The 22,333-nt window shown below is 56.1% G+C and overlaps 6 protein-coding genes across 6 annotated transcripts; 3 read left to right on the top strand and 3 right to left on the bottom strand.

Moving 5' to 3' along the window:
* Positions 1-229: 229 nt before the first annotated feature.
* CH63R_03601 (Aldo/keto reductase) lies at positions 230-2,137 on the bottom strand (the record flags this gene model as incomplete). The annotated part of the gene is made up of 4 exons (XM_018298576.1): positions 230-628; positions 705-791; positions 865-1,008; positions 1,076-2,137. The coding sequence occupies 4 exons, from the start codon at positions 2,135-2,137 to the stop codon at positions 230-232; spliced, it is 1,692 nt and encodes a 563-aa protein (XP_018159822.1).
* Positions 2,138-2,643: 506 nt separating this feature from the next.
* Positions 2,644-4,916, top strand: CH63R_03600 (Fungal specific transcription factor domain-containing protein; the record flags this gene model as incomplete). Its single annotated transcript, XM_018298575.1, has 5 exons — positions 2,644-2,684; positions 3,038-3,301; positions 3,377-4,155; positions 4,218-4,465; positions 4,521-4,916. 5 exons carry the CDS (start codon positions 2,644-2,646, stop codon positions 4,914-4,916), a joined length of 1,728 nt encoding a protein of 575 aa, XP_018159821.1.
* Positions 4,917-5,756: 840 nt separating this feature from the next.
* CH63R_03599 (Amino acid permease) lies at positions 5,757-8,006 on the top strand (the record flags this gene model as incomplete). Its single annotated transcript, XM_018298574.1, has 9 exons — positions 5,757-5,763; positions 5,815-6,023; positions 6,102-6,315; positions 6,380-6,534; positions 6,633-6,982; positions 7,046-7,476; positions 7,546-7,626; positions 7,676-7,771; positions 7,834-8,006. The coding sequence occupies 9 exons, from the start codon at positions 5,757-5,759 to the stop codon at positions 8,004-8,006; spliced, it is 1,716 nt and encodes a 571-aa protein (XP_018159820.1).
* A 3,374-nt stretch (positions 8,007-11,380) lies between these two features.
* Positions 11,381-12,070, top strand: CH63R_03598 (cell wall protein; the record flags this gene model as incomplete). Its single annotated transcript, XM_018298573.1, has 1 exon — positions 11,381-12,070. One exon carries the CDS (start codon positions 11,381-11,383, stop codon positions 12,068-12,070), a length of 690 nt encoding a protein of 229 aa, XP_018159819.1.
* Positions 12,071-12,488: 418 nt separating this feature from the next.
* Positions 12,489-13,593, bottom strand: CH63R_03597 (Pq loop repeat protein; the record flags this gene model as incomplete). The annotated part of the gene is made up of 3 exons (XM_018298572.1): positions 12,489-13,088; positions 13,195-13,398; positions 13,549-13,593. The coding sequence occupies 3 exons, from the start codon at positions 13,591-13,593 to the stop codon at positions 12,489-12,491; spliced, it is 849 nt and encodes a 282-aa protein (XP_018159818.1).
* An 863-nt stretch (positions 13,594-14,456) lies between these two features.
* Positions 14,457-18,404, bottom strand: CH63R_03596 (linoleate diol synthase; the record flags this gene model as incomplete). The annotated part of the gene is made up of 5 exons (XM_018298571.1): positions 14,457-15,036; positions 15,129-16,166; positions 16,245-17,276; positions 17,350-17,570; positions 17,634-18,404. The coding sequence occupies 5 exons, from the start codon at positions 18,402-18,404 to the stop codon at positions 14,457-14,459; spliced, it is 3,642 nt and encodes a 1,213-aa protein (XP_018159817.1).
* Positions 18,405-22,333: the final 3,929 nt, after the last annotated feature.

The raw sequence follows: 22,333 nt of genomic DNA, 5'->3' as shown, positions 1-22,333 counted from the left end.
GCAGCAAATTGCGCACGAAGAGGCTTGGAGGCTTTTATGATACCCATCCTAACCCGAGAGTTAGTTAGCTTAACAGCAAACGGCAAGCAGTCGTCAATAGAAAAATATCCATTTGCACGGCTATGGCGCGGCTATTGACATTGACATGCCCCCGCCGGCGGTGATGTGATGTGGGCGCACCTCTCGAGCGACTGTCCGATGTGTCCACGACGGACCGACCATGTGGCCTTCATCGATACTCTCCTCCGCAATCGCCCATCGCGTCAAACATTTCCAGCCTCCTGCTCTTCTTCAAGACGTCTTCGATCGCGTCCCGATCTCTCTCTTCCAACGACCACCCCAGACTGGCCAGGTTCTCGTCCGTGTGCTCGCTGATGCCCATCCGAGCCCCGACGATGACGGCCCCGACGTACGGGAAGTCCAGGACCCAGCGCGTCGCCACGTTGGAGACGCTGACGTTGTGCCTCGATGCCACCGTCTCCAGCACCCGCAGCAGCTCCTGGAACAGCTCCCAGCTTCCCCAGCTCCGGATCATGGCGTAGTACTTGCGCTGGCTCGGCGTGACGGCCGCGTCGTAGAGATCGGGCTGCCCCTTTCCGAGCCACTTGTCGGCGAGAAAGCCGCCGCACTGCGGAAAGGACGCTGATTAGCATTTCGTTTCACCGGGCAAAAATAAAAAAGTCCAAGTTCGAACCCCGACGTACCAGTGTTCCGTAGGTCAGGAGCTTGACGTTGTTGGTCTCGCATGTCTTGCCCATCCTCACTGTCGGTCTTGAATCGATCAACGAGAACTAGAGCGGTCATGACGGTCAGCACCCCATCCCCTCGCCCATACTCGAATGCAAGAGTCTCTGTTCCTCATACCTGCACTTGATTCGTGTGGACCTTGACGCCGTGTGCTATCGCCGCTTCGAGGTGCTCAGTGTCAAAGTTGCAGAGGCCCAAGGTGGCAACTCTGGGGTCTTCTTCCAAGAAGCGCAACGCTTCGAGATACTGAGGATCATCATACTATTCCATATTCTTAGCTACTGCCGATTGCAACGACGATGCGGGCCTGAACAGGCTGGCTACTCACGAACTGCCAGTGGAATTGCAGCAAGTCAATCTTGTCAGTCTGCAATCTCCGGCATCGCTCGGTGACGTTGGCTTGCACTGCAGCTCGCGTCACTTTCATCGGGTTGAAGACGCAGTACTTGGTCGCTGCAAACGTCGCGTCCTTGACGGGGTATGCCGATCGGAAACGGCCCTTGGGCCTGGTCAGTAGGAAGTGGGCAACACAGTAGAAGGCATCGCTTACAAAAATGATTTCTGCGTCGCCGTAGTGATCCGCCATGTCAAACGCCGTCATGCCCGCTTCGAGATGCTTGGAGAACTGGGCGATGATCCTGGACGTCGGCGCGGAACCCCAGGACGGACTGGACATCTGCCAAAGCCCCGAGAACACTCTAGGGAGCTTGCGCCCGTTCATCTCGAATGTCTCCTTGGCTTCTGTAAGACCCCCGGGCGCCAGGCTTCCGAGTTCCGTTGCCGTATCAAACGTTGGAAGGGGGACTCCCAGCAGCATCGAGGTCGAGAAGAGCGCTCTTCCGTATGGGTATTCGAGAGCTTTCTCGTCTGTGACTGTCCTGGAGTCTACGAGACACCGATGGAGACCTGTCACGAGTTTGCGCTCTTCGTCCAGAAGGACCGTCCGTGAGGCCGCCAGCAATGTCTTCTCGACGGCCGTCATGATCTGCACGATGTCACCGTCGATTGAAGCCAAAGAGTCGAGCGTGTCCTCTTTCGTCGTGTCCGGGTCGAGCAGAAGTCTCACGCCCTCGGTGACGACCTCTTCCATGAGCGGGATGCTCTGTGAACTGAGCCCGCAGCCCAGCATACACCGGATCGTCGCCTGGGTCTTTTTGAGCCACGCAACGTCGGTACTTGCGGGCCGCTGCGTTCGGGCTGCTGGGAGGGCCACATCTTGGATGTAATTCCTCGTCTCTGCCTCAAAGGTGGCGGTGATTTCCGGATGAGCAGCCAGCAGCGATCGCGTAATCGCCCGCAGGTTCTCGGTTGGGAGGTTTGTGATAATGGTATCCGTCATCATGTTGACGTGCGCCGTCTTGGCGCTCTGGCCGTCTAAGCGGGGTGACATGTCTTCGGTCTTGTAGTGAGTGATGGGTATGATTAGTAGGGAAACAGTTTGAAGAGTCAACGGGTCTCCTGTCAAGTCTTGGCCATGAGTTTGATGATGCGGTGATGCGCATCTGAAGATCTGCAATTGCGGAATGCAAGATCAACAACTCTTGGATCGTATGATGGCATTCGTCTCATCAACTGTGGGCAGGCGTCGGCCTTCATTCAACCGGCGTCCAAGGGTCTGTCTTGGTTGCCGACTCTTCCCCGCTTATCTCCCTGCCGCTCATATTATTGATACCAGCGGGGTAACAGAAGTGGACTGAAGTGGGCGGCTGAGATAGGCAGTTCCGGGAAGGGTTCAGTCAGTCTTCCGAGGCCGCACTAAGAGCCGTTCTGGGTCCTGGACATCCTCCACGATGCACATGATACCATCTCCCCGTAAACATTAACCGGCGGGTAATTCGAGGTCGGGCTTCTTATCAGGTGTCCGTGGTGGCTTGACCGGCGAGCCAGTTTATCACGATGGAGCAACGCAGTGAAACACCAACAAGTACGAAACCGGCGTAAGTGCCCACGTAGTGCAGTGCGCAAGAACCAGGCATATCTCGTCGGCTAATCAACCGCTCTGGTGATCAGTGTCAAGGCTTGCCTCCAGTGCAGGAGTGTCAAGATGAAGTGCATCACGGGTGGTGATGATGCAACCTGTGAGCGCTGTGCTCGCAAATCATTGAAATGCATTTTCCAGGAACATCGCCGAGGAAGGAAACCGGGGACGCAGTGCGTGTGATTCAACAGACTACCGGTTGTGCGGGAAACGAGTTTAAGACTGACAAGTGGTGGTTTACTCAAGCTTTACGAGGCGCAACAAAGCCTCTTCATCGGCGACGATAAGCTCACCTCCTATGGTGTCGTCCAGACGAGATGAAGATGGACAAATCGGGAGCGGTCCGGCGGCATCGGCAGTACCACAACGAAGTCCCGACTGGAGCAGTGGAAGCCTCCAACCGGCCGGGCTGTTCAGCCGTGAAGCAACTCGCGGCAGTTTTTCTCTCGGAAGTATACTAAATGCGCCTGACTCGATTCGCCCCGGTTCGCGATCGAATGAGCCTCTCATTCCTGCAGACGACCCGATTCAACTAGGTCTCGTCAACGTTTCAATCGCCTCGTCTTTGTTTGACAAGTAAAACCCTACCCTATTCTCTTGTCCTCGCCTTCTGTCTTTATCTGCTGAGCATAGCGAATAACGCCGCGATAGCTTCATGGAGAACCTCAACCCATACATCAGTCAGCTGGATCCACAACTACACACCTTCGATCGAGTCCGGCAACAGTCCGCATTTCTGCTTACTTCAGTCTTGGCAGCCGCTGCGAAAGCTTTCAACCCAGCCCTTCACAAGAAGCTCCGCGAGCATGCCGAAGACATCCACGCCAGCGATTTCCGACAGGGCACCAAGTCAGTCGAGACAGCACAAGCTGTTATGATCTTGACGTATTGGAAAGAGTCACAGGACACCCGCGCCTGGATGCTCTTGGGGTACGTCATCAGGATGGGCATGGAACTGGGCTGGCATCGGCTAGCCCCTTACTCTCACCACCATCCGCCCTCGGCTTCGGATCTGGAACGTCGCCAAGCAAGGAACATTGAGAGGACCTGGTTTGTCCTATTTGTGTACGATCGAAGGTACGATGACTCCAAGACACCAAGCGCATCGGCCGGTCCACAAAGTGGACTCACACAATCATTGACACATCGCAGCATGAGCCTACAAACGGGCAAGCCCTGGATGATAGAACGAAGCGAGTTCGTCGAGTCTATCGAAGCATGGTGTAGGGACACGATGGCCACGCCCGGAGACCGATTTCTCGGTGCGTTGGTTACATTGCGCCTCTTGAGTTCTGAAGTCTTCAGGCTGCTGGGACCACGGTCGAGTAGGGTTCGCGCCAGGCAACTGCACAACCTCGAGTCTTTGCTTGCCATAATCAAGGGCAGAATCGAGGAATGGGAATCAAGGTGGCTCAATATGGCCGACAAAGGTGAAAGCAACATCGAATCTGCTCAGTGATCAGCGAGCTACTCTTGCTGACAAACTGACTAGACAGTTGCCACCCCTTCCTGATTCAATTCTATGGCACCCACCTTCGGCTGCAGTTGTTCAGCTTGCCTTTGCAGGACATTCTGGCACAGGCTGATCAAAACATATCGTACCACATGGAGGCTCTCTGGGTCAGCTATTCTAGCGCCCTAGAGATGCTACACCTCATATGTCGTTATTCCTCGTGGCTCTACTTTGCCCAGGACTCTATTCACGTAATGACTGCGTACAGTGCAGCTTTTCTGATAAAGGTATGAATTCCTCATGGGTGTTATTATGACTTTCTTGCTCATGATTCCTCTACAGCTCTTGATGTCGACTCCGCATCCGATTTCCAGCCAAATAAGACCCGCCATCCACGGCGCAATCTCAGGTGCTGCACGCGCGTTCTCCCAGCAAGCTGCGCCGTCAGGCTCAAGCTGTGCACTACAGTCTAGGTTTCTCGACAAAATTTTGGCCAAAATCGCCAAAGATTCAAGCGAGGAGCTGGTGGCCCGAGACACCACTGCGACCGAGTCTCACAGCCAGCCTGGAGCCGGCAGGCATACGTGCGGAGCTGAGAGCAGCATCACAGCAACATCGGCCCGTGTCTTTAGCCAGATGGAGGCCGGGTTGACTTTAGACTTTGGAGACGATGAGGAATGGGCTGGTATCATGGCCGAAGCAGGTTTCAATGCCCAAGACGGCGTGTTTTTCGCGTGACTAATGCCATCATGGGATTTTGTTACACAAGAGCCTGTTCTTATCCTGTGCTATGATTCGTCGGTGGGGTTAAGGGGAACCGCCGTTGTCTCTGAGTGACGGAAAGTCCTGATGCCCTCACGGATAATTTTCAACTGAGAAGGGCAACATGGATCCGGACAGGCGATCAATGCATCCGTTGACATCCAGTCGTTCTTCGAAGTGACCCGTTGCTTTGCAGGTAGAAGTGGCAGCACCGACGCTGTCCATACCATTAGCGTCTGCTTTATTTGATTCTTTCTGGGGTGGGAGTTGTCAACCCACAAAGGCTGTAGATGCTGATGCCTTGGCCTGGCGGTAGGTGAAGCATTTCGCCCTTGAGGGTGAAATAGTCCCCTTCCTTGGCCCCGCACATGATCCTCTTTCCGGGCGGACACACGACTTCAACCCTGAGGTCGTACAGCTCAAAGCTGTCTTCTGGAGTCGAATTGGATGTCATGGCTGGTTGGGTTGTATCGTGCGGGTGAAAGGAGTCGATTTGTCGAGGGATGTGTATGTTTGGTAGATATGGCAGGGTTGTTGGTATCTATGGCGCTTTATCTTGTTCGACAGGCCGTTTTATCCCCGCACATTCGGATGCAGCCAAGCTTATCGGCCGGCGTTCTTGGCCGAAGCTTGATCCCGGCACCGGCGTCTTACGGTCGATCACCAACTCGCCGATTGGCTGCGGAGTTGCGCAGATATGCACTCCTATCCAAAGGCCCTGAGTGGCAGCTCCGGACATCTTATCAGACACAACAACTCTGGTGGGCTATTACAAAGACCCCTTCATTAACAAGAGGCCACCCACATTTATTAGCCATGGGAAGTTGCAACACTCAGTATCCGACAACTTGAGCGGGCACCCGACACGCCCCAGTTCGTCCGATATCGCCAACATCTCCAACTCGCATCGAGGGCCTCTCAATGGAAGGCGAGAAGAATGAGAAGAATGAGGCCACGGCTGGGACGGCCGCGGAGACGGACTCTGGGTCCGTCCAATCCACCCCTATTCCCGACGGGGATGGGGGGATCAAACGCGACTTGGAGTCTCGGCACATCAACATGATTGCGATTGCGGGAATGATTGTGGGTTTTTCCATTCACAACACACACGCAAATCGTCTTTTGCAATAAGTCGACATGTTGTACTAAGACCAAGTCCAGGGAACCGGTCTGTTCCTCAGCTCAGGCTCGACAATCGTCACTGCAGGACCGGCTGGGGCGTTGCTAGCGTATATCGTGATGGGACTCGTCACCGCGGGCGTGTCCTACACCACAGGCGAGATCACCTCCTTCATGCCATCGACGGGAGGGTTCATACGTCATGCGACCAAGTTCGTCGAGCCCGCACTAGGCGCTGCCACGGGATGGAACTTTTGTGAGTCGCCAGATGCGCCCTCAGCCATGCTTGCACACGAACGAGTCGCCTAACGTTGGATCAGGGTACACGATGTCCATCTCGGTTCCCGCCGAAATCAGTGCGGCGGCCACTTTGATTCAGTTCTGGAACACGTCCGTCAACCCAGGCGTTTGGATCACTGTGTTCTTGGTGTTCATCATCACGGTGAACTTTTGCGGCGTTCGGCTTTACGGTGAAGTGAGAACCCTCTTTTCTCTTTCCTCTGGGCCCAGCTCTCGACAAGGCCTCGTGGCTGTGGTCCTTTCTAAAAAAAACATAACTCACAAATCGACCAGACCGAAGTTGTGTTTGCATCCCTCAAGATCATGACAATCATCGGCCTCATCATCGGCGGCCTCGTCATCGACCTCGGCGGAGGACCGCACGGCGAGCGTATCGGGTTCCGTTACTGGCAGAACCCGGGGGCTTTCAACAGCTACCTCGTCCCGGGGCCGGCGGGGAACTTCTTGGCCTTCTGGAAGGTTCTCCTCTCGGCCGCCTTTAGTTACGGCAACATCCAAGTCGTTGCCATCTCCGGTTCCGAGACGCGGGAGCCAAGAAAGATCATCCCTGCTGCCACGAGGAAGACCTTCTTCCGGGTCTTCTTCTTTTACGTTCTCAGCATCCTCGTTGTCGGGATGATTGTGTAAGTCCTGTGACCACGGTTGAACCAGCGGAATATGTCTGACATCGCGATAATCGAATGCAGACCATCGGATGACCCATCACTGCGTATCTCGACGGGAACCGCACAACAGTCCCCGTTCGTCATTGCCTTCACCCGTTCCGGAGTCTCAGTGTTACCCTCCATTATCAACGCCGTGGTATGCACTTCCGCCATTAGCAGTGGTTCGGCTTGTGTCTTCATTGCCTCCCGCACCCTGTACGGCCTGAGCTGTGATGGCCACGCACCCAAGATCCTTCAGCGCTGCAATAGGTTTGGAACGCCTCACTACGCAGTGGGGTTGACTTGCGCCTTGATGCCTCTCGTTTACCTGAACGTGGCCAACAACACGTCCGTTGTCTTTGGCTGGTTCGTCAACATCACGACTGTTGCTGGCCTTATCGGTTGGATGGTTATAGAAGTGACATATCTTCGATTTTATGCTGGACTCAAAGCCCAGGGTTACTCTCGAAATGGTGAGCCATCGTGGTGCTTCAACTTCCTCGATAGCAATATCACAACATGTCTAACTGTATTATTTATAGACCTTCCCTACCGAAGTCCAGGTCAGCCTTACGTATCGTGGATCACTCTATTTATGGTGTTTCTTGTTGTGTTCTTCTCAGGTTAGTCCTCTGGGCTCCGCCCCAAATTCCTCACTGCGTCAGAAAAAAGCTCATATTATGGCCCCAGGGTTCGATGTCTTCACAACAGGCAACTTCACAGCCTCAGGGTTTCTTACCTGTTACGTCAACGTTTTCGTCTTTGCCGGTGCGTACTCGAATCATCATACCAACCAACAGCGATGAACTGAAGCTGATGATCACGATTAGCGCTGTATTTATTCTTCAAGTTTTACCTGAAGTCGCGAGTCATTGCTGTAAGCGAGATGGACTTCGAGACAGAGTTCACTTCCATCAGGCAAGAAAAAGCACGTGAGGAGGTATATGAGCATAAAGAGACCGGCTTCAAGCAGTTGCTTCGCAAGATCGTTCATACCGTATGATGAACGTTGTAATGGGTAAATATATTTATTGTTCTTAGCAGTTAGCGGGCATGAAGAAGGTGCACCTCGGGTTCAAGAGGGGTTTCAAGCTTCAGTAGTTGGCTTGATGGAGTGAGAGCAATGTTCATTTTCAACAAACAGCCACCCTGCCTTGACGAATGATCAAAAGCTGCGTCCATGCTGCACCGAAGCCGGACCCAAACACTTTTTTTATGCTTGTCTCAGCGTAGGCCAATTGGCGCCGCATCTTCGGGGGACGGAACGGGGGGTGCCACCTCAGAAAAAACCCACACTCGGCATTCAGAAGCCGGCACTGGAACGGGGCATCCGGAACGCCACTCCGAAAGTCAACCGCGGCTCCATGTGATGTTGAGATCCGTCGCACCCTGATTCTCGCATTACAAGGATCAGAGACACAGTTGATGGGAATATCTGTGCCGACTCCCGATCACCGTCCCCAAACATGGATGGAGCTTCAATGGCCTGCAACCGAAACCGAAACTAGAAAGCCAAGAGGGAATTTGATATAACGGAAACAAACCAGATGCCCGACAAGTCAGAGTCGAAAGGGAAATGTTCCTCTTTTGGTTATATTGATGCGAGGGAGGGGCGGGGTAAAGGACGAGCATCCTCGGGCTGACACAACTTGACAAGCGACGCATGCAGGCACGCACACTCACTTTGACGCGCCGTGCGTACATACGGCGCGACGCAGACCCGTCCCGGCCCAATCCCTTTCGTCTGGCGTTTCTGAGGGGCGGAATCGGCCGAAGGTCGGAGGTGGGTGATACGACAAAAACCACGGACACCTTGATTGCTCGTGTCCTCGTAGATGGTTCCGAGCTGTGCCTCGTTTCACCTGGATTCTGAGACTCGCTCAAGTGTTTTTCTTCTCTTTCTTCTTCTTCTTCTTCCTCTCCACCTTCTCTCTCTCCACCTCTCTTGCACTTGAAATGAGAGACTTTGAGAGGTTCCCCATGATTGAGGGGGTGTGTTTGCTGAACATCCCGAGACACGTTGTCTGGCGCCTTTCGGCTGCGATTCATTCCAATGCGTGCCAGTTCCACTTTCATCTGAGTGGTTTACCCTGTTGTCCTTTTTCTTCTTTGGTTCCCTTCTGGTGGGGTTCGTTTCTTCGCTGCGCGTGTACATCCAGCGGGCCGCGGGAAGGTTTCTGAAGATGGAAGACCGGCTCGCACCGTGGTAGACTGCTCGCCTTCCAACCAGCTCAGACACACCCGGGAGTGTGTGCTTGAGTCGATCACGAATGCAACCTTTGGGCTCCGAACATTGGCTTTCAGACTGAGTTATAGCTTACGGACTATTTCCGGCCTTCGCCCCAATTTAGGCTTTGGACATAGACCAGCCAGTGAGGAAGACCGACTCGCGCCGACTCAATATTGGACGCTGTGTAAAAGCATCGTCAGTGCTGGCCAGAACGGGAGGGAAAGTGTCACCAAAATAACCACGTCGCCAGGCTCGAGTGCGGCCTTCACGCCAATATGTATTCACCCGGATACCACCAAGCCTGAGAACGTGCGATATCCTCACGTCAGCTGCGTCCCGCACCGCAGGCATATATGGCCTAGGACCCTTGAGGACCCTTCTTACATACATCACCTCTTGTAAACACTGGCAGTTGGTGGATGAGGACATCGAGCTCGCGCCGAAGGCTGGCCTGGCCGCCAGTGCAGTGCCGGCGCATCCTCGCTCTTCATGACCTGTAGCCCTGCGATGGAAGGGTTGATTCGCCCTGACAAGCCGGCCAGGGTGCCCATGAATCTTTTTGCCAACCTGGAGCCCCGGAGAAGATTCTCGGCGAAAGGAAACAGAAGCTTGAAAGCGAAGAGTATACAAAGTATATGTGTGTGTGTGTGTGTGTTCTATTCGGCTGCTAGCGCTGTGGGTGGTGGGGGGGAGGGAGGGATTGATGGAGATCGCCAGATCCGCCAGCGCGGGAGGAAAGAGTTGAGCAGGGATCCGTCCGCACGTTTCACGTTTCACTTCGCCTAGGATGTCGTGTCGGGCTGTGCTGGGGGTGGGCCATGAGGCCTGAGAGGACACCGGGGGTACGATTTTTTCGTTTGATATGGTTGTTTTAACATAACCCCCGCCAGTTGCTGTGGTTGGTGTGTCGATGAGTGTGTTCTGCGGCCAGTGTACTTACGATGTAATAGTGGCTGGGCCGTTGAAGGGGGAGGGGGAGAGAGATCTAAGCCTCTTTTTCCCTTTTCGAGAGCTAATGCACACTAACACCAACCGTTTGGTATGTGGCACAGCCTCAGATGAGAGGACACGAGAAGAGAGTACAGGTAATCGTAAAGCTTGAGGCGTCGAGGCAGCATTCAGTGAGTCGGCAACCGGCAGTACGTACGTGGCTACGCGGGCTTTCTCTCTCTCTCCGCGTCGAGCTTGTGCTGGATAAGCACGCAATCTCAACACAGGGCTTCCATGCCCATTGTTGGCGATCAACCTCGAAAGGTTCCTCCGCCGACTGTGGGACGCGGGCCACACCGATTCGTGCGATGCGAGTGGCTCGACAAACTCACACTTCACACTTCACACTTCACATCCCAATCCTGTCCCGCCTCAGATCTGGCGTCCGTCTCTCTGGCCAGTACAGGTACTGGCCCTGAACTCTCCCTGGTCCATGCATTGACGTCAGGTTAGGAAGACAGCAGTCAATGCGATTGCGGACGGGAGGCCTGTTCCGGAGGGAAGCGTCGAGTCGAGTCAAGTCCAGTCGAGTCTTACTTCTCGGGCCTCTCGCCCCCCCCCCCTCTCTCTCTCACACATACTCACACTCACACTCACTGAAGTGTACCTGTACAGGTAGGAGGGGAGAGCGGTTGGGCGGGTCGATGGGGCTACGAGGGTGAACCGGGCGTTGCGTGAGACGGTTACGATATTGGGAAGGCGATGAGCTGAGATCCCAATCGTCTGTGCAAAGGTTGTTTGCCCCTCCCCGACCTTGAGCGTCTGTTTCCTGCGGTCTGCGGATACGGCCCAAACCGCCCACACCCCTCTCACCCCACGAGGAGAAGGTTTCAAAGGCGACACACACACACACATACACACACACACCGCTGTGAGCGAGTGAGTGTGTGGATGAGTGAATGGATGTCTGAAGTATTTGTCTGTGCCAAGTCTATAAGCCTTGAATGGTCCTCCCCCTTTCGTCCTCGTTCCTCCTTTTTCACCTTCTCAAGCTTGCTGGCCAAAACACGGAGAGATACCTTGACGTACGAAGACCAAAACACCCGCCTGTTCAATCTGATAAGCATCAAAAACCAGCCACCAAATCTCTCTCACACACACACACACAAACACACACGTGTGCTCGCATCTTGGCATCCTACCAAACCGTCGACAAGATGAAGTTCACCACCGAGTTCACCCTCCTCACCTTGGCCATGGGCGTCTTCGCCGAGCCCCCCACCAGGGTGGTCGTCGAGCGCGACCTGGCCACGATCCAGGGCGTCATCCAGCAGGTCGGCAACCAGCTCAAGGAGCTCAACAAGGCGGTCGAGGGGTTCAACGGCGACCTCAACTCGCTCGCCACGGCCGCCGGCGGCTTCACCAACGTCCTCAACCAGGGCACGCAGCAGGTGCAGGGCACAAGCGAGATCACGCTCAACGAGGCGCTCCAGCTGCAACAGTTCGTCTCGAGCCTCCAGAGCGACGGCAACGCTCTCACCAAGAACCTCGAGAAGAAGAAGCCCGAGTTCGAAAAGGCCAACCTGTGCGGCGTCATCTCGTCCCAGATCGGCAGCGTCGGCGACGGCGCCAAGAAGCTCATCGACGCCGTCGTCTCCAAGGTGCCCCAGAGCGTCCAGTCCGTCGCCAGCCAGCTCGCCGGCAGCTTCGCCTCGACCCTGACCTCGACCCAGCAGACATTCGCCGAGGGCAACTGCACCAACGCCAACGGCAGCGGCGGCGGCGGCAACGGCACGAAATCCGGCGGCGGCACGAAGCCCTCGTCCCCTGCCACTGCTGGGTCCGGCGCCATCTACGCCAGTGTCGGCTCCATCGCCGCCGCGGCCTTCGCCGTCATGTTGCTGTAACCGCTGTCATATATATATACGTGTGAAGGCTCGGGATTGCGGAGTTTTCGGGGTTCGGGAGCAGAGTCGAGACCAGAACGCGGGTGGTGGATGGATGGATGAGATGAGATGGGATGGATGGGTTCGGGGAGATTTCAAACCCCCTTTTTTCACATTATCCTGGATGGCCTTTTTTTTTATCTTCCTCTACCCCTTTTTTCCTCTTTTTCCTCTTTTTCTTCTTTTTCTTTTGTCGGCATGATGGAAGAATGCAGATAGGGTGTATCATATTGGGCCCAGGTAGACAATGCAAAAGACACTTGGTTTACCGCGAAATCATGACGATGCCGTCTTTTCTTTTGCTGCAGATTTTCGCGATAGATTTTCGCGATCGTCAGTATTAGGTGAAAACTGTCCAAGATGCTGTTTTTACTGTGTCTCACTTCGGTTGACTCTGCTGCGAAGCGACGGTCCTTGGCCGGAGTCCCGAGTCGTCCCGAGACGCCGTCCGGAAGACCGATGTCGATGAGGGCAAGTCATGCAGAGCAAGACCGTTTTGTGCAACATCACCGGCGCCCGGGCTCTGCGGGTCCTCGTCTATAGACCTTCCGCCCATGCCGGCAGCCCCGTCATCCCTGGCAAGCAACTTCCTCCTGATCCACGGCAAGAGATTGTAGTACCCGCCGCACGCGAAGACGCCGCACCAGAGCACGAACTCGGTGGCGTAGATGACGATGCCCAAGACGTCGACCCGGGGTTGGAACAGGATGGACGCGAGGGAGAAGACGTCGCCGGCGGCGTCGATGGCGACGAAGATGAAGGAGATGCCGCGCACGGTGCGGTGGACGTAGATGTCCCAGTAGTGCCGCAGCACGCCGGCGGCCAGCAGCGCAGCGGAGAGCACGGCCATGAGGGTCATGGGCCACTCGACGCCGCGGGCCTTGACCACGCGCAGGCCGATGACGAGGGCGACCTGGATGCCGGCCATGACGGCGGCGATGGGCGCCACGACAGAGAGGGAGCGGAGGACAGACCAGTTCTAACGGAGGTCAGCCTTCTTTCTGTTTGCAGCCGCACGTCTCAACACGCATGGGAGGGGGAAGAGGAGGGGAGTAGGGGGGGGTGGGTTGGCAAAGACTACGCACCCTCTGGTAGTAGTAGCATTGAATCCAAGTCACGAGGCTCAGGAACGTCAGGATCTGAGGCTGGATCTGCAAGGCGATGTTGAAGTCCTCGACGATGTTGTAGACGCCCAGCGGCACGCCGGCCCAGGCCCAGAGCATCATCATCGAGGCCTGCAGCCCGGTCGCATTGTGGCGGCGGTAGTTGATGACGACTTGGGGGATCAGCTGAGGGGGCGACGACGACGTCGGTTAGCGACCCGAGCATTGAGCTGGACTTATTGGCCTGGGAGAGGGACGGACCTGGATCGACCAGCAGACCTGTGATGATGTGAGAGTCTGGCTTCATGCGGAACGGAGGTCGGGCGGGCCGCGTACTGCACCGAGAGTGCCCAAGGCGTTGGCGGCGGCCGGCACGTCCATGGCGGAGCGAACAGGGCGTTGATGCGGTCTCGAGTGCCCGTTTTGACGGTATGACGGAGTGAGTACGCGTCTTTGCGTGATAACAAAAGACGCAAGGAATAATCAATAAAGGTCGGGGCGTGACATGGAAAGGAAACTGGAGACACGAAGCAACCATCCGTCAGTGGTGGGCAGATGAGTGAGCCGCTGAAATTGAGGTGTCTCCACACCCACCCCCCTGTGTTGGGGGTACTTCTACTGCTAATTGCGCCCCGCTGCCATCAATCAGGGCGGAGCTCAGCTCCGACACTTCCCCTGGTGTAGTTGGTTTATCACGTTCGACTGTAATGGTTACATTGTCATCGAAAGGTCTCTAGTTCGATTCTGGAGGGGAAGATCATCACTTTTGAATTTTTTTTGCCGCTTTTGTCTTTTTTCTCGTTTGCGGTATCCGATAGCGACTGGCTCGCTCGCCCACTCCTCTCCATCGACAGGTCTAGAGTCAATGGTTAGAAGATAAACAGCAGCCAGCCAGCATTCAGTATACTCTGAGTCACTGGTACTCATTCAGTAATTTTTTTTTCGTTCAACAGTTCTCTGTTTCTTCTGGTCCAACACAGCAAAAAGCCCGCTGACCCAAGTTTGTGCGATACGTGGAATATGGACGTCAGAGTTATAGGAGAGCAAGGGTTAGACAAGAGTAAGAGTGACTGTGATTGTAGAATCAGTGGCTGCACAGAACAGCCTTGTGATTCAATAAATTCAAATTTTAGTTCAAAAGCACGCCGAACGATTCTTCTCATACATTCATACCCCCCCATCATAATCACACACCGAGTTTTCATACACGCCTCAACTCGTCACACCACCCGCCGCCGCTCGTCTCAGGCGTCCCACTCGACCTTCATCGTCGTCGGCACCGGCCAGAACGAGCTCTGGTCCGCCGTCATGAACGCCCGGAGACCCAGCCACGGCTCGCTCCTCTTGCCAGCGGCGCCGTTCCGTGCGCCGCCGACGGGCAGGCCGACCTGGCCGTTCCACACGCCCGCCGGCATGTTCTTGAGCTTGCCGCGGCCGCCCTCGGCCCGCCTGAGGTTCTTGAGGCCGACGATCTGCTTGAACAGGCTCGTCTGCGCCACGCGGCTGATCTCCTTGCCGGCGCACCAGTGCGGGCCGAGGCCGAAGTGGACGTACGACTCGAGCGGCCGGTCGAGGCGCACCTCGCCCGGCGCCTCGAAGATGGTCGGGTCACGCCCGGCCGTCATGAGGTTGCAGAGGACGCGCTGGCCCTTGGGGATCTTGACCTCGTACTTGGTGCCCTCGATGTCGTCGTTGACGACGGGCGTCCGCGAAGAGGGGTCGTTGGGGTCCAGCAGACAGGGGGCGTAGTCGGTGATCACCTGGTTGGTGGCGGCTTCGCGGTAGACGGCGACAGTGCCGCGGAGTCTGCATCCCTCGAGCATGCTGGAGAACCGCGTGTTAGTGACAGTAGACTCAACGGCGTGCGTGCGTGCATGCGTGCGTGCGTGGTATATATGAGGAAGGACAAAACTTACTACTTCATCAACTTCTCGTCCGCCTCGGCCGTGTTCTGGTGGGCCAGGTCGTACAGCTCGCCCAGGTACTGCTTGCCCTCGCCGAGGTAGTAGTCGATGCACAGCGCCATGACCTGCGACTGGTTCGTGACGTTGGCCGTGACGACGGGCATGATGGTGCCCCAGATGACCTCGTCAATGTCCTTGCCGTCGGCGATGAGCCGCTCGATGAGGTGGTTGCCGAACGTCGGCAGCGACGCCTCGCCCTCGCGGATCTTGGCCACAATGTCCGTGATGAAGCCGGCCTTGGCGACGGCCTGCACAACGACCGTCATGAGCTTGCCGAGCCCTTGGCCGAGCTCGCGCGCAATCGTGCGCAGCTTGAAGCTGTTGGCCACGTCGGCGTCGAGGAAGACGGACTGGAAGAGCGTGGCCACCACCATGTACAGCTCCTGGTCCGTGTACACGCCCCACGGCGAGTCCTCGTTCTTGATGGGCAAGCAGAAGAGCGCCGCGTTGAAGCGCGTGTTGGTCAGGTTGATGACGTCGCGTACAATGTCCACCTCGTTGACGCCCTTGCGTATCGGGAAGCTGTTCTGCTCCAACAGCTTGGGCGTCATGTGCGTGTACCACCTCCACACCTCCTGCTCCCACGGACCCGAGATCAGCGCCTTGCGGATCTGCGTGCGGTTCAGCATGTTGGCCTTGCCGTCCCCGGCCAGGCAGAAGTTCTTTCCGTACTCCTTGCCGGGCTGCGCCACCAGGTGCCGGATCGCCTCGCCCCAGGTGACCTTGAAGTCCGTCTGGTTGTAGAGGATCTCGCTGACGGCCTTGTGCGAGAAGACGGGAATCGTGCTCGTCTTCGTCTTGGGCTCGTCCCACGAGTACAGGTACGCCCTGTCGATGCTCTCGAGGATCTTTTTGTTCTCCGACGGCACCGTCATCGGGAAATGCGCGTAGATGCTGTTCTGCTTGAACGAGTTTGGGAACGCGCGGTACACCAGCTTGTACAGCACGTGGCTCTGGTCAACATTGTGATCGTAACTGGCCTGGTTAAATCTTTTTATTTTGTCAGCAGCTGTCTCACGCAATGTTCGGAGTGAGTGTGTGTGTGTGAGTGAGTGAAGGGTAACTCACCCCCAGTTGGTCAGGTTCTTAGGTGTGTAGTCGATCGTGTAGAAACGGTCGCCACGGACCAAGGCAACGGCATCACTCAGAATTGCTCGCGTCATGGTGAAGTTTCCACACAGTCCGCTGCCCGGAGCCATCGGCGGCTTGGCCTTCTCAGCGACCAGCCCCGGGTACAGCTCGACCTGGTCGGGGGTGCCGTACAGGTATCGGAGCTTCTTGACGACCTCGGGGTCGGGGTTGATGTCCTCGAATGTCGGGTGCCTCGTGAGCCCAAAGAATTCCCGAAATTCGTTAAGACTAGAAACGTTCCATTTTCGCGCGTTCATGATGCCCAGCAGCTCGATGGGCTTCATGATCTCGGGGATGCGGTTGGCGCCGTAGGAGCCGGCCACATCCTCAACAGACTCCTTGAAAATCTTGGCCAGGTCTTCCTCGCGGAAAGAACCGTCCTTGCCACGCTTGAGATCGGCGAAGCCACGCTTGACCGGGTCTTCATCAATGCGCTGCTCCCAGTCTCTGATGGCGTGACCAAACTCCTTCAGAGTGAAGTCCTCGACCTTCTTGTCAGGATCGCTCGGGTGCTTCAGCTCTTTGGCAAACATCTCCTGAGTCCATTTGTCGTCCTTGGGCGAGATGGTGCAGTGCCACCTGTAGATGAGGTTGAACTCCACCGACACCTGGTTGCCGGTGCCTTCGGGAGTCTCGCCCCTGAGGATGCTCTTGCCCTCGTTGGTACGGGGGTCCAAGGCCCAGCTGGAGGCCGTGCGGTTCATGTTCAGAATGGTGCGTACATAATCACGGAGGACGATGCTGACATAGAGGCCACAGGTGATGAGACGGGCCGTCTGGAAGAGATCGTTGTCGTACTTGGCCCAGGCGTTCCAAGAGTCGGAGGCGGCCTTCTTGGTCAGATACGCCTTGTACTCTGCTGAGTCCTGGTCAACGTCGCTCTCGGGCTTTTCAGGCACCTCTGGCGCGTCATCGGACGGGTCTGGGACGGGGCCCGTCGGTCTATCGAAGCGGTTGTTCTCATTGATGCTGCATGCGATTAGCCATGCTTCTTGCGGTCTGGAAAGGGGGGGCGGGGGGTATATCTGCGGTTCTGCCTTACCTGGCGAGCTGAGTCACGATGTAGTTGTGAAAGCGGTTGAACATGATCAACATGACGCCAACTCCGGGAGGAAAGCCGAGCACTCTCTTGGAGGAGAAGGAGTCGGGCTTCAGTCTGCCATCCAGCTTTGTTCTCACAGCATCTTGCTCTTCCTGGTTGCGACCATAGAGGGGCGCAAGGTCCAAGTAAGAGGACGTCTTGTTGACACCGCTGAGACCGTCCTAGAAATCAAGTTTAGTCAGCAGCTGAGACTGCCGAAAGATAGGTTAGGGCATGCTCCTTACAGTCTGGAAGATGTCATGGGTAATGATGGTGGCCAAGTAGAACAAAACACTCGAGATCTTGTTGGGGTGAGGCTTGAAGTCATCCCCTCGGGCGAAGAGCATGTCGAAGACGAGGCTGGGCTCTGGCTGGTTGGGATTCTGGTACGCGATGGGCGGTGCTGACCGCGCGTATGCTGTGCCTGCGGCGCCCATCTTTGGGCTGTGAATGTTGTTGTTGGAGCCGTCGGCGGCGCGGTACTTGTGCTCCTCGGCCAGCGTTGTCATCGGCGGGTGTTCGACGCCATTCCACAGCTGGTTGATTAGGCCGTACTCCAGCTTCTTGCCCTTCACCGTGCCGGGTGGCAGCTTGGAGAAGAGTTCAATGAGGCGCTCCAAGAGCATGTCATTGTCGTCGATTTGACCTCTGACGGCGGAGCCGAGGAAGTCGACTAGCGTGTCAACGTCCTCGAAGCCGAGCTTCTTGACATCTTGGAGAAGTGTGGTTGGTTCTGCCTCCTGAGCGGTGGCGCTGGGAGATGGTTCGGGGTGAGGAGGGATTGGGGAGATGGACTTGTGAAGGACGTCACGGACTGCCGCCAACTTCTCGGTCAGGGCCGGCTGGTGCTTGGGGAACTGCTCCTGAGCTTGAGACATTCTGGCGAGCGTTCCAGTTGACTTGTAGCTGTAAGAGGGAAGGGGAATATGGTAAGAAGAGAGAGGACAGAGAGAGAAAGGGAAGGGAGGAAAGGTCGAGGACTGGGGCTCAACAGACGGGCAATTTGTCTCCTTCATATACCTATGCGAATTAAGCCCCGGCAGGCCTTACAGACAGAGACGGGCAGAACCGAGTACAGAAATGGACATATGCCCTCCATGATGACGAGGCGCACAGAAGGCTAACGAGCAGCAAGACAGACAGACAGACACTGTGTTACTACTACCTGCTACCATGACTACTCGGTGTTGATGACCAGGCTGGAAGCCGTTGGCGCTGAGGTCAGCTCTTAAAGCTCCACAACAGCGGCATGGATCATGGGCGAAGCAGATGCCAATAGCGCTGGACGATGAAGCAAATGTGTTCGGTCCTGTCAGTGGGGCCACTCTAGGCTTCCCGCTACTAGCCTTGTCGTGGTGTCCTGTAGGGCTTCGTTCCCGAGGTACAACAGTCGCCAGGGCAGCTTGGCCAGATGAGGAGAGGGTCGAGGAGCATCAAGGGTGAAGAAACGGGAGAGTGTTGACAAAACACGCGACGCCATTGGGCGGGGTGCGAAGCTAGGGGGCCGACCGCCCCCTTGCCATCGTGCGTCGCCGAACCAATAATGGACGATACGGCAGACCGATATTCTGCATCGTGGGGGCCGCCAGGGCGCAGCTGAATGCACCCTGCGTGCCTGCCTGCTGCTTCTGGGGTCAAGAAAGGGAAAAAGCAAGCAGTGAGGAAGACGAGAGAGAGAGAGAGAGAGAGAGAGAGAGAGAGAGAGAGAGAGAGAGAGAGAGAGAGAGACAGGTTTGTAGGAGACTCGGTTTGTAGAACTTCCCCCTCCCCCGGCACCAAGGAGACGAGGACGAAGGCGGCCCGGCACTGTGTAAGTGTGCAAGACATTATTACACCAGATGTCTATGCAACTTGGGGAAGCTAGCAGCAAGGTTCCCAATGAGACCAAGAACGCGCGCGATAGCCCTGATTCAGCGATGACTCTGTCTCAGCCCGGAGTTTCGGTGAATGTGCTGCAGCCGGCGGGGGAGATGAGGACGCATTCGAACGCTGTGGAAGTCGATCTTTTTTTGCTGAGACCGGGGGCAGCAGGAGTAGCAGCAGCAGCAGCAGCAGCAACATGTGATTGTGTCCAGGCCGGCTAGGGTGATGTTATCGTAGCCTGGTATCATTAGTCTTGAAGATCGTCTTGTCTTCATTTTTCTCGGGTTCTCGGGCGTGTTCCGCGAGAGCTGCCTACTATGTACTGGAGCCTGTCTTGTTCCCGGGCAGGGCATGCTGTATACGCCATTCCCGGTTCCTTCTAGGGCGTGCGTAGTACGGATATCGTTTCTGCGCTCCCCTGTCACGATTCGGCGGGGATTCTACATGGCACCGCCACCCCGAGCGGTTGGGCTTGTGGTTTAGTTCAGACTGTTCGGTTTAGCATGACAACACTACTGGGCCGTTGCCGAAAAAGCGCGTTCGGTCGAGGGGGGCGGCGTTGGCTGGCGTAACTGCAAAACTACATACGATTGGTTGCCGTGCACCGGAGACAGCACCGGCCGGTTCGTTCCCAAACCTGGTTCACCGGCCGGACGCCCTGTAACACTGCGTCTCCTCGGTGTCTTTTGTTGCAGCGACCCTGCACCAACACGCATCGACAGCCCCGGGCTTCCCATGAAGTTGAAGACGGACATGTCCGTAATGACACAAATGTCAGCCGCTTGGCAAATGGAGGCCAGCACCGCATACGCAGCCCGACCAACGAGAAGCAGTCAGCAAATAGCGCAGTGTGTCTTCTTCCCTTGTCTTTCGTGGGGCCAGCTCATGCACAGTGAGTGCTCGTTCAGACGGCTGTCCACTGGGGCGGGGCAGTCGGGATGCCAGCCTAGCAAGGCGACGGGACAATCCGTTTGCCTGCTGCGCTACGCTGGCCACGCAGGTTGCCTCATCTTGCACGTACAGGTCAGTTGCCCAGCTTGAGCAATTTTGATAAATGAACGAACGCCGCCCCCCGAGACCTGTCCGCGAGAAGGGAAACGGTGTCGCCCCTTTGGATTGTGGGGGATTAAGTGAGACATGAGGTTTTGGAGCGGCTGGTGGTCATTGAAGAGTGGAATTCCGGGGTAACACCATTGAGAGATTGGCCGAGGGCGCTTTTCACTTTGAAGGTTTGCCAGAACGTTCCTGTGATGGCGGCTCGGTGTTTTCTGACGAGTGTCGTTCGTTCGTCGAGTAGGTGACAGGTGACGGCGCAGTGCTGTTTCTCAGGTTTACAGTTGCTGTGCGTGCGGTGCGAGGCCATTCGCTGACATGATCTGGGGTATCTATCGCATTTCGTCCTGGGCCGCCCACAAATGAGAGTTGCCAGGGGCGTAGGGCTGAGATGGCGCACCGCGCATCTCCACAGGCACGGGGGATAGCTGACCGATGAGGTGGCTCGTGAGGTTTGCCTTGGCCTCGCGTGGTGGTGCAGAGCTTTGGGTGTGTCTCCTCATGGGTACCTCATCGACGCGGCAGTCAGCTGACTGCGTAAGCGCGGGAATGCCGTCAGTAGTGTGTGCTAGAGACGGTCTACCAACCGACGGTGAGCATCCATCCTGGTGGTAGCACGCCTATGCTGCCAGCCTGCGAGATGTTTATCCTCTGTGATATCAACCCAGGCAGGCAGGCAACCAACCAACCAGGCCAGATGGCAATCAGCCAGGTGAGACGACTGGGCAGGGGGAGAGAAGAGCCGCAAGTGAGCAACGCGGGCTAGCTTGGGGCCGGACCGCTCCCCGGCCTTGAAGGTGACAGCTCGGACGCCACAATTGGGGAGGAATATGCGGGTGGCTTCTGGCGTTGGTGGCAGGTTGGTTGGTCGTTTGAAATGAGTACCTAAGCAGGGACACACGGAGCAAGTTGAGGTTCTGTTCTGTTCTAGGCGTTGTTGAACAAGTAGTAGGGAAAACGGCGTACAGACGGGTCTCGCGACATTCATACTGCCTAGCATGAGCGATGAATATCCCGTCAGGTGCGAAAACGCCTCTCCCAAGCAAGTCCGAAAACAAGCCGGATTTCACTCCAGAATTGCTGGTTTAAATTTCCAGACAGTGGTGTTGATTGGAAGACCTTACCTAGGCCAAAGAATGAAGTCCATTCTCGAAATTTTGAGTACGACTTTGGTGTCTCATGTCAGAGTCCCAGGGTTGGCCGCTAGGGTGCGACAGAGGCATTGGAAGGGATCGACGCCGGAGCCACAGGAATGAGACGAGAGGCGATGGGCCTATCAGACGTCGGTGACGACGAGGTAATGAATGTGTCGATTCACATACACACGCACACAAGTGACAACACAGACCTATTCGAGAGAAAAAAGACTGAGGCTATCGCAGACATGTCAATGGTGACAATTGAATCATGTTTGTGTAACCAAAGCATTGGACATGGCCTCTTGGCGGGAGACGCCCAGGCACCTGCCCGCCGAGGACCGTCTTGGTGTAGACCCACCCAGAGTCAGGGTCCCTGAGGAATGAATGGCCGGACCAAAGCTTGCTAAGGAAGGAGGACCTTTGCAGCCGGAGGGGCGGAGCCCGCCACGCCGTCCGCCCAATGGGGGCGCGTTGAGGGAATTAGCGGCCGTAGCACCGGGCCTGGAACTGTATTCCGATGTGGGAAATGAGGATGAGATGGATGGGTGGCATCTGGGGAAGGCACCGGCGAGAGTTCTGTCTTCCTTTCATAGGTGTTTGAGGAGAGTCCATTGAGGAGGAGGAAGAACGAGGGAAGGCAGGAGGAAAGACGGAAAGAAGGAAGGCAGGAGGAAAGAAAAGGGAAAGGAATGGAAGGAAAGCGCTTGGGCAAAGATGCAATCGCCATGGGAAGGCGGCAACTACCTAGGTAGGTAGGACTGATACAGATACATGCCTTACCTTAGATAGATAAGGGGCACGCAGGCACGCGCCGCAGATGGACGCGGGGCAGGCCACTTGCAACCAAGAAGCAAGGGGCGGATAGGGGAGCAAGCAGGGGAAGGAAGGTG

This window comes from Colletotrichum higginsianum, chromosome 3, assembly GCF_001672515.1.
Source record: "Colletotrichum higginsianum IMI 349063 chromosome 3, whole genome shotgun sequence".
In the NCBI taxonomy this organism is placed as follows: domain Eukaryota; kingdom Fungi; phylum Ascomycota; class Sordariomycetes; order Glomerellales; family Glomerellaceae; genus Colletotrichum; species Colletotrichum higginsianum.
The sequence above is the reverse complement of the archived record's forward strand: the minus strand, read 5'-3'. Positions and strand labels throughout refer to the sequence as shown.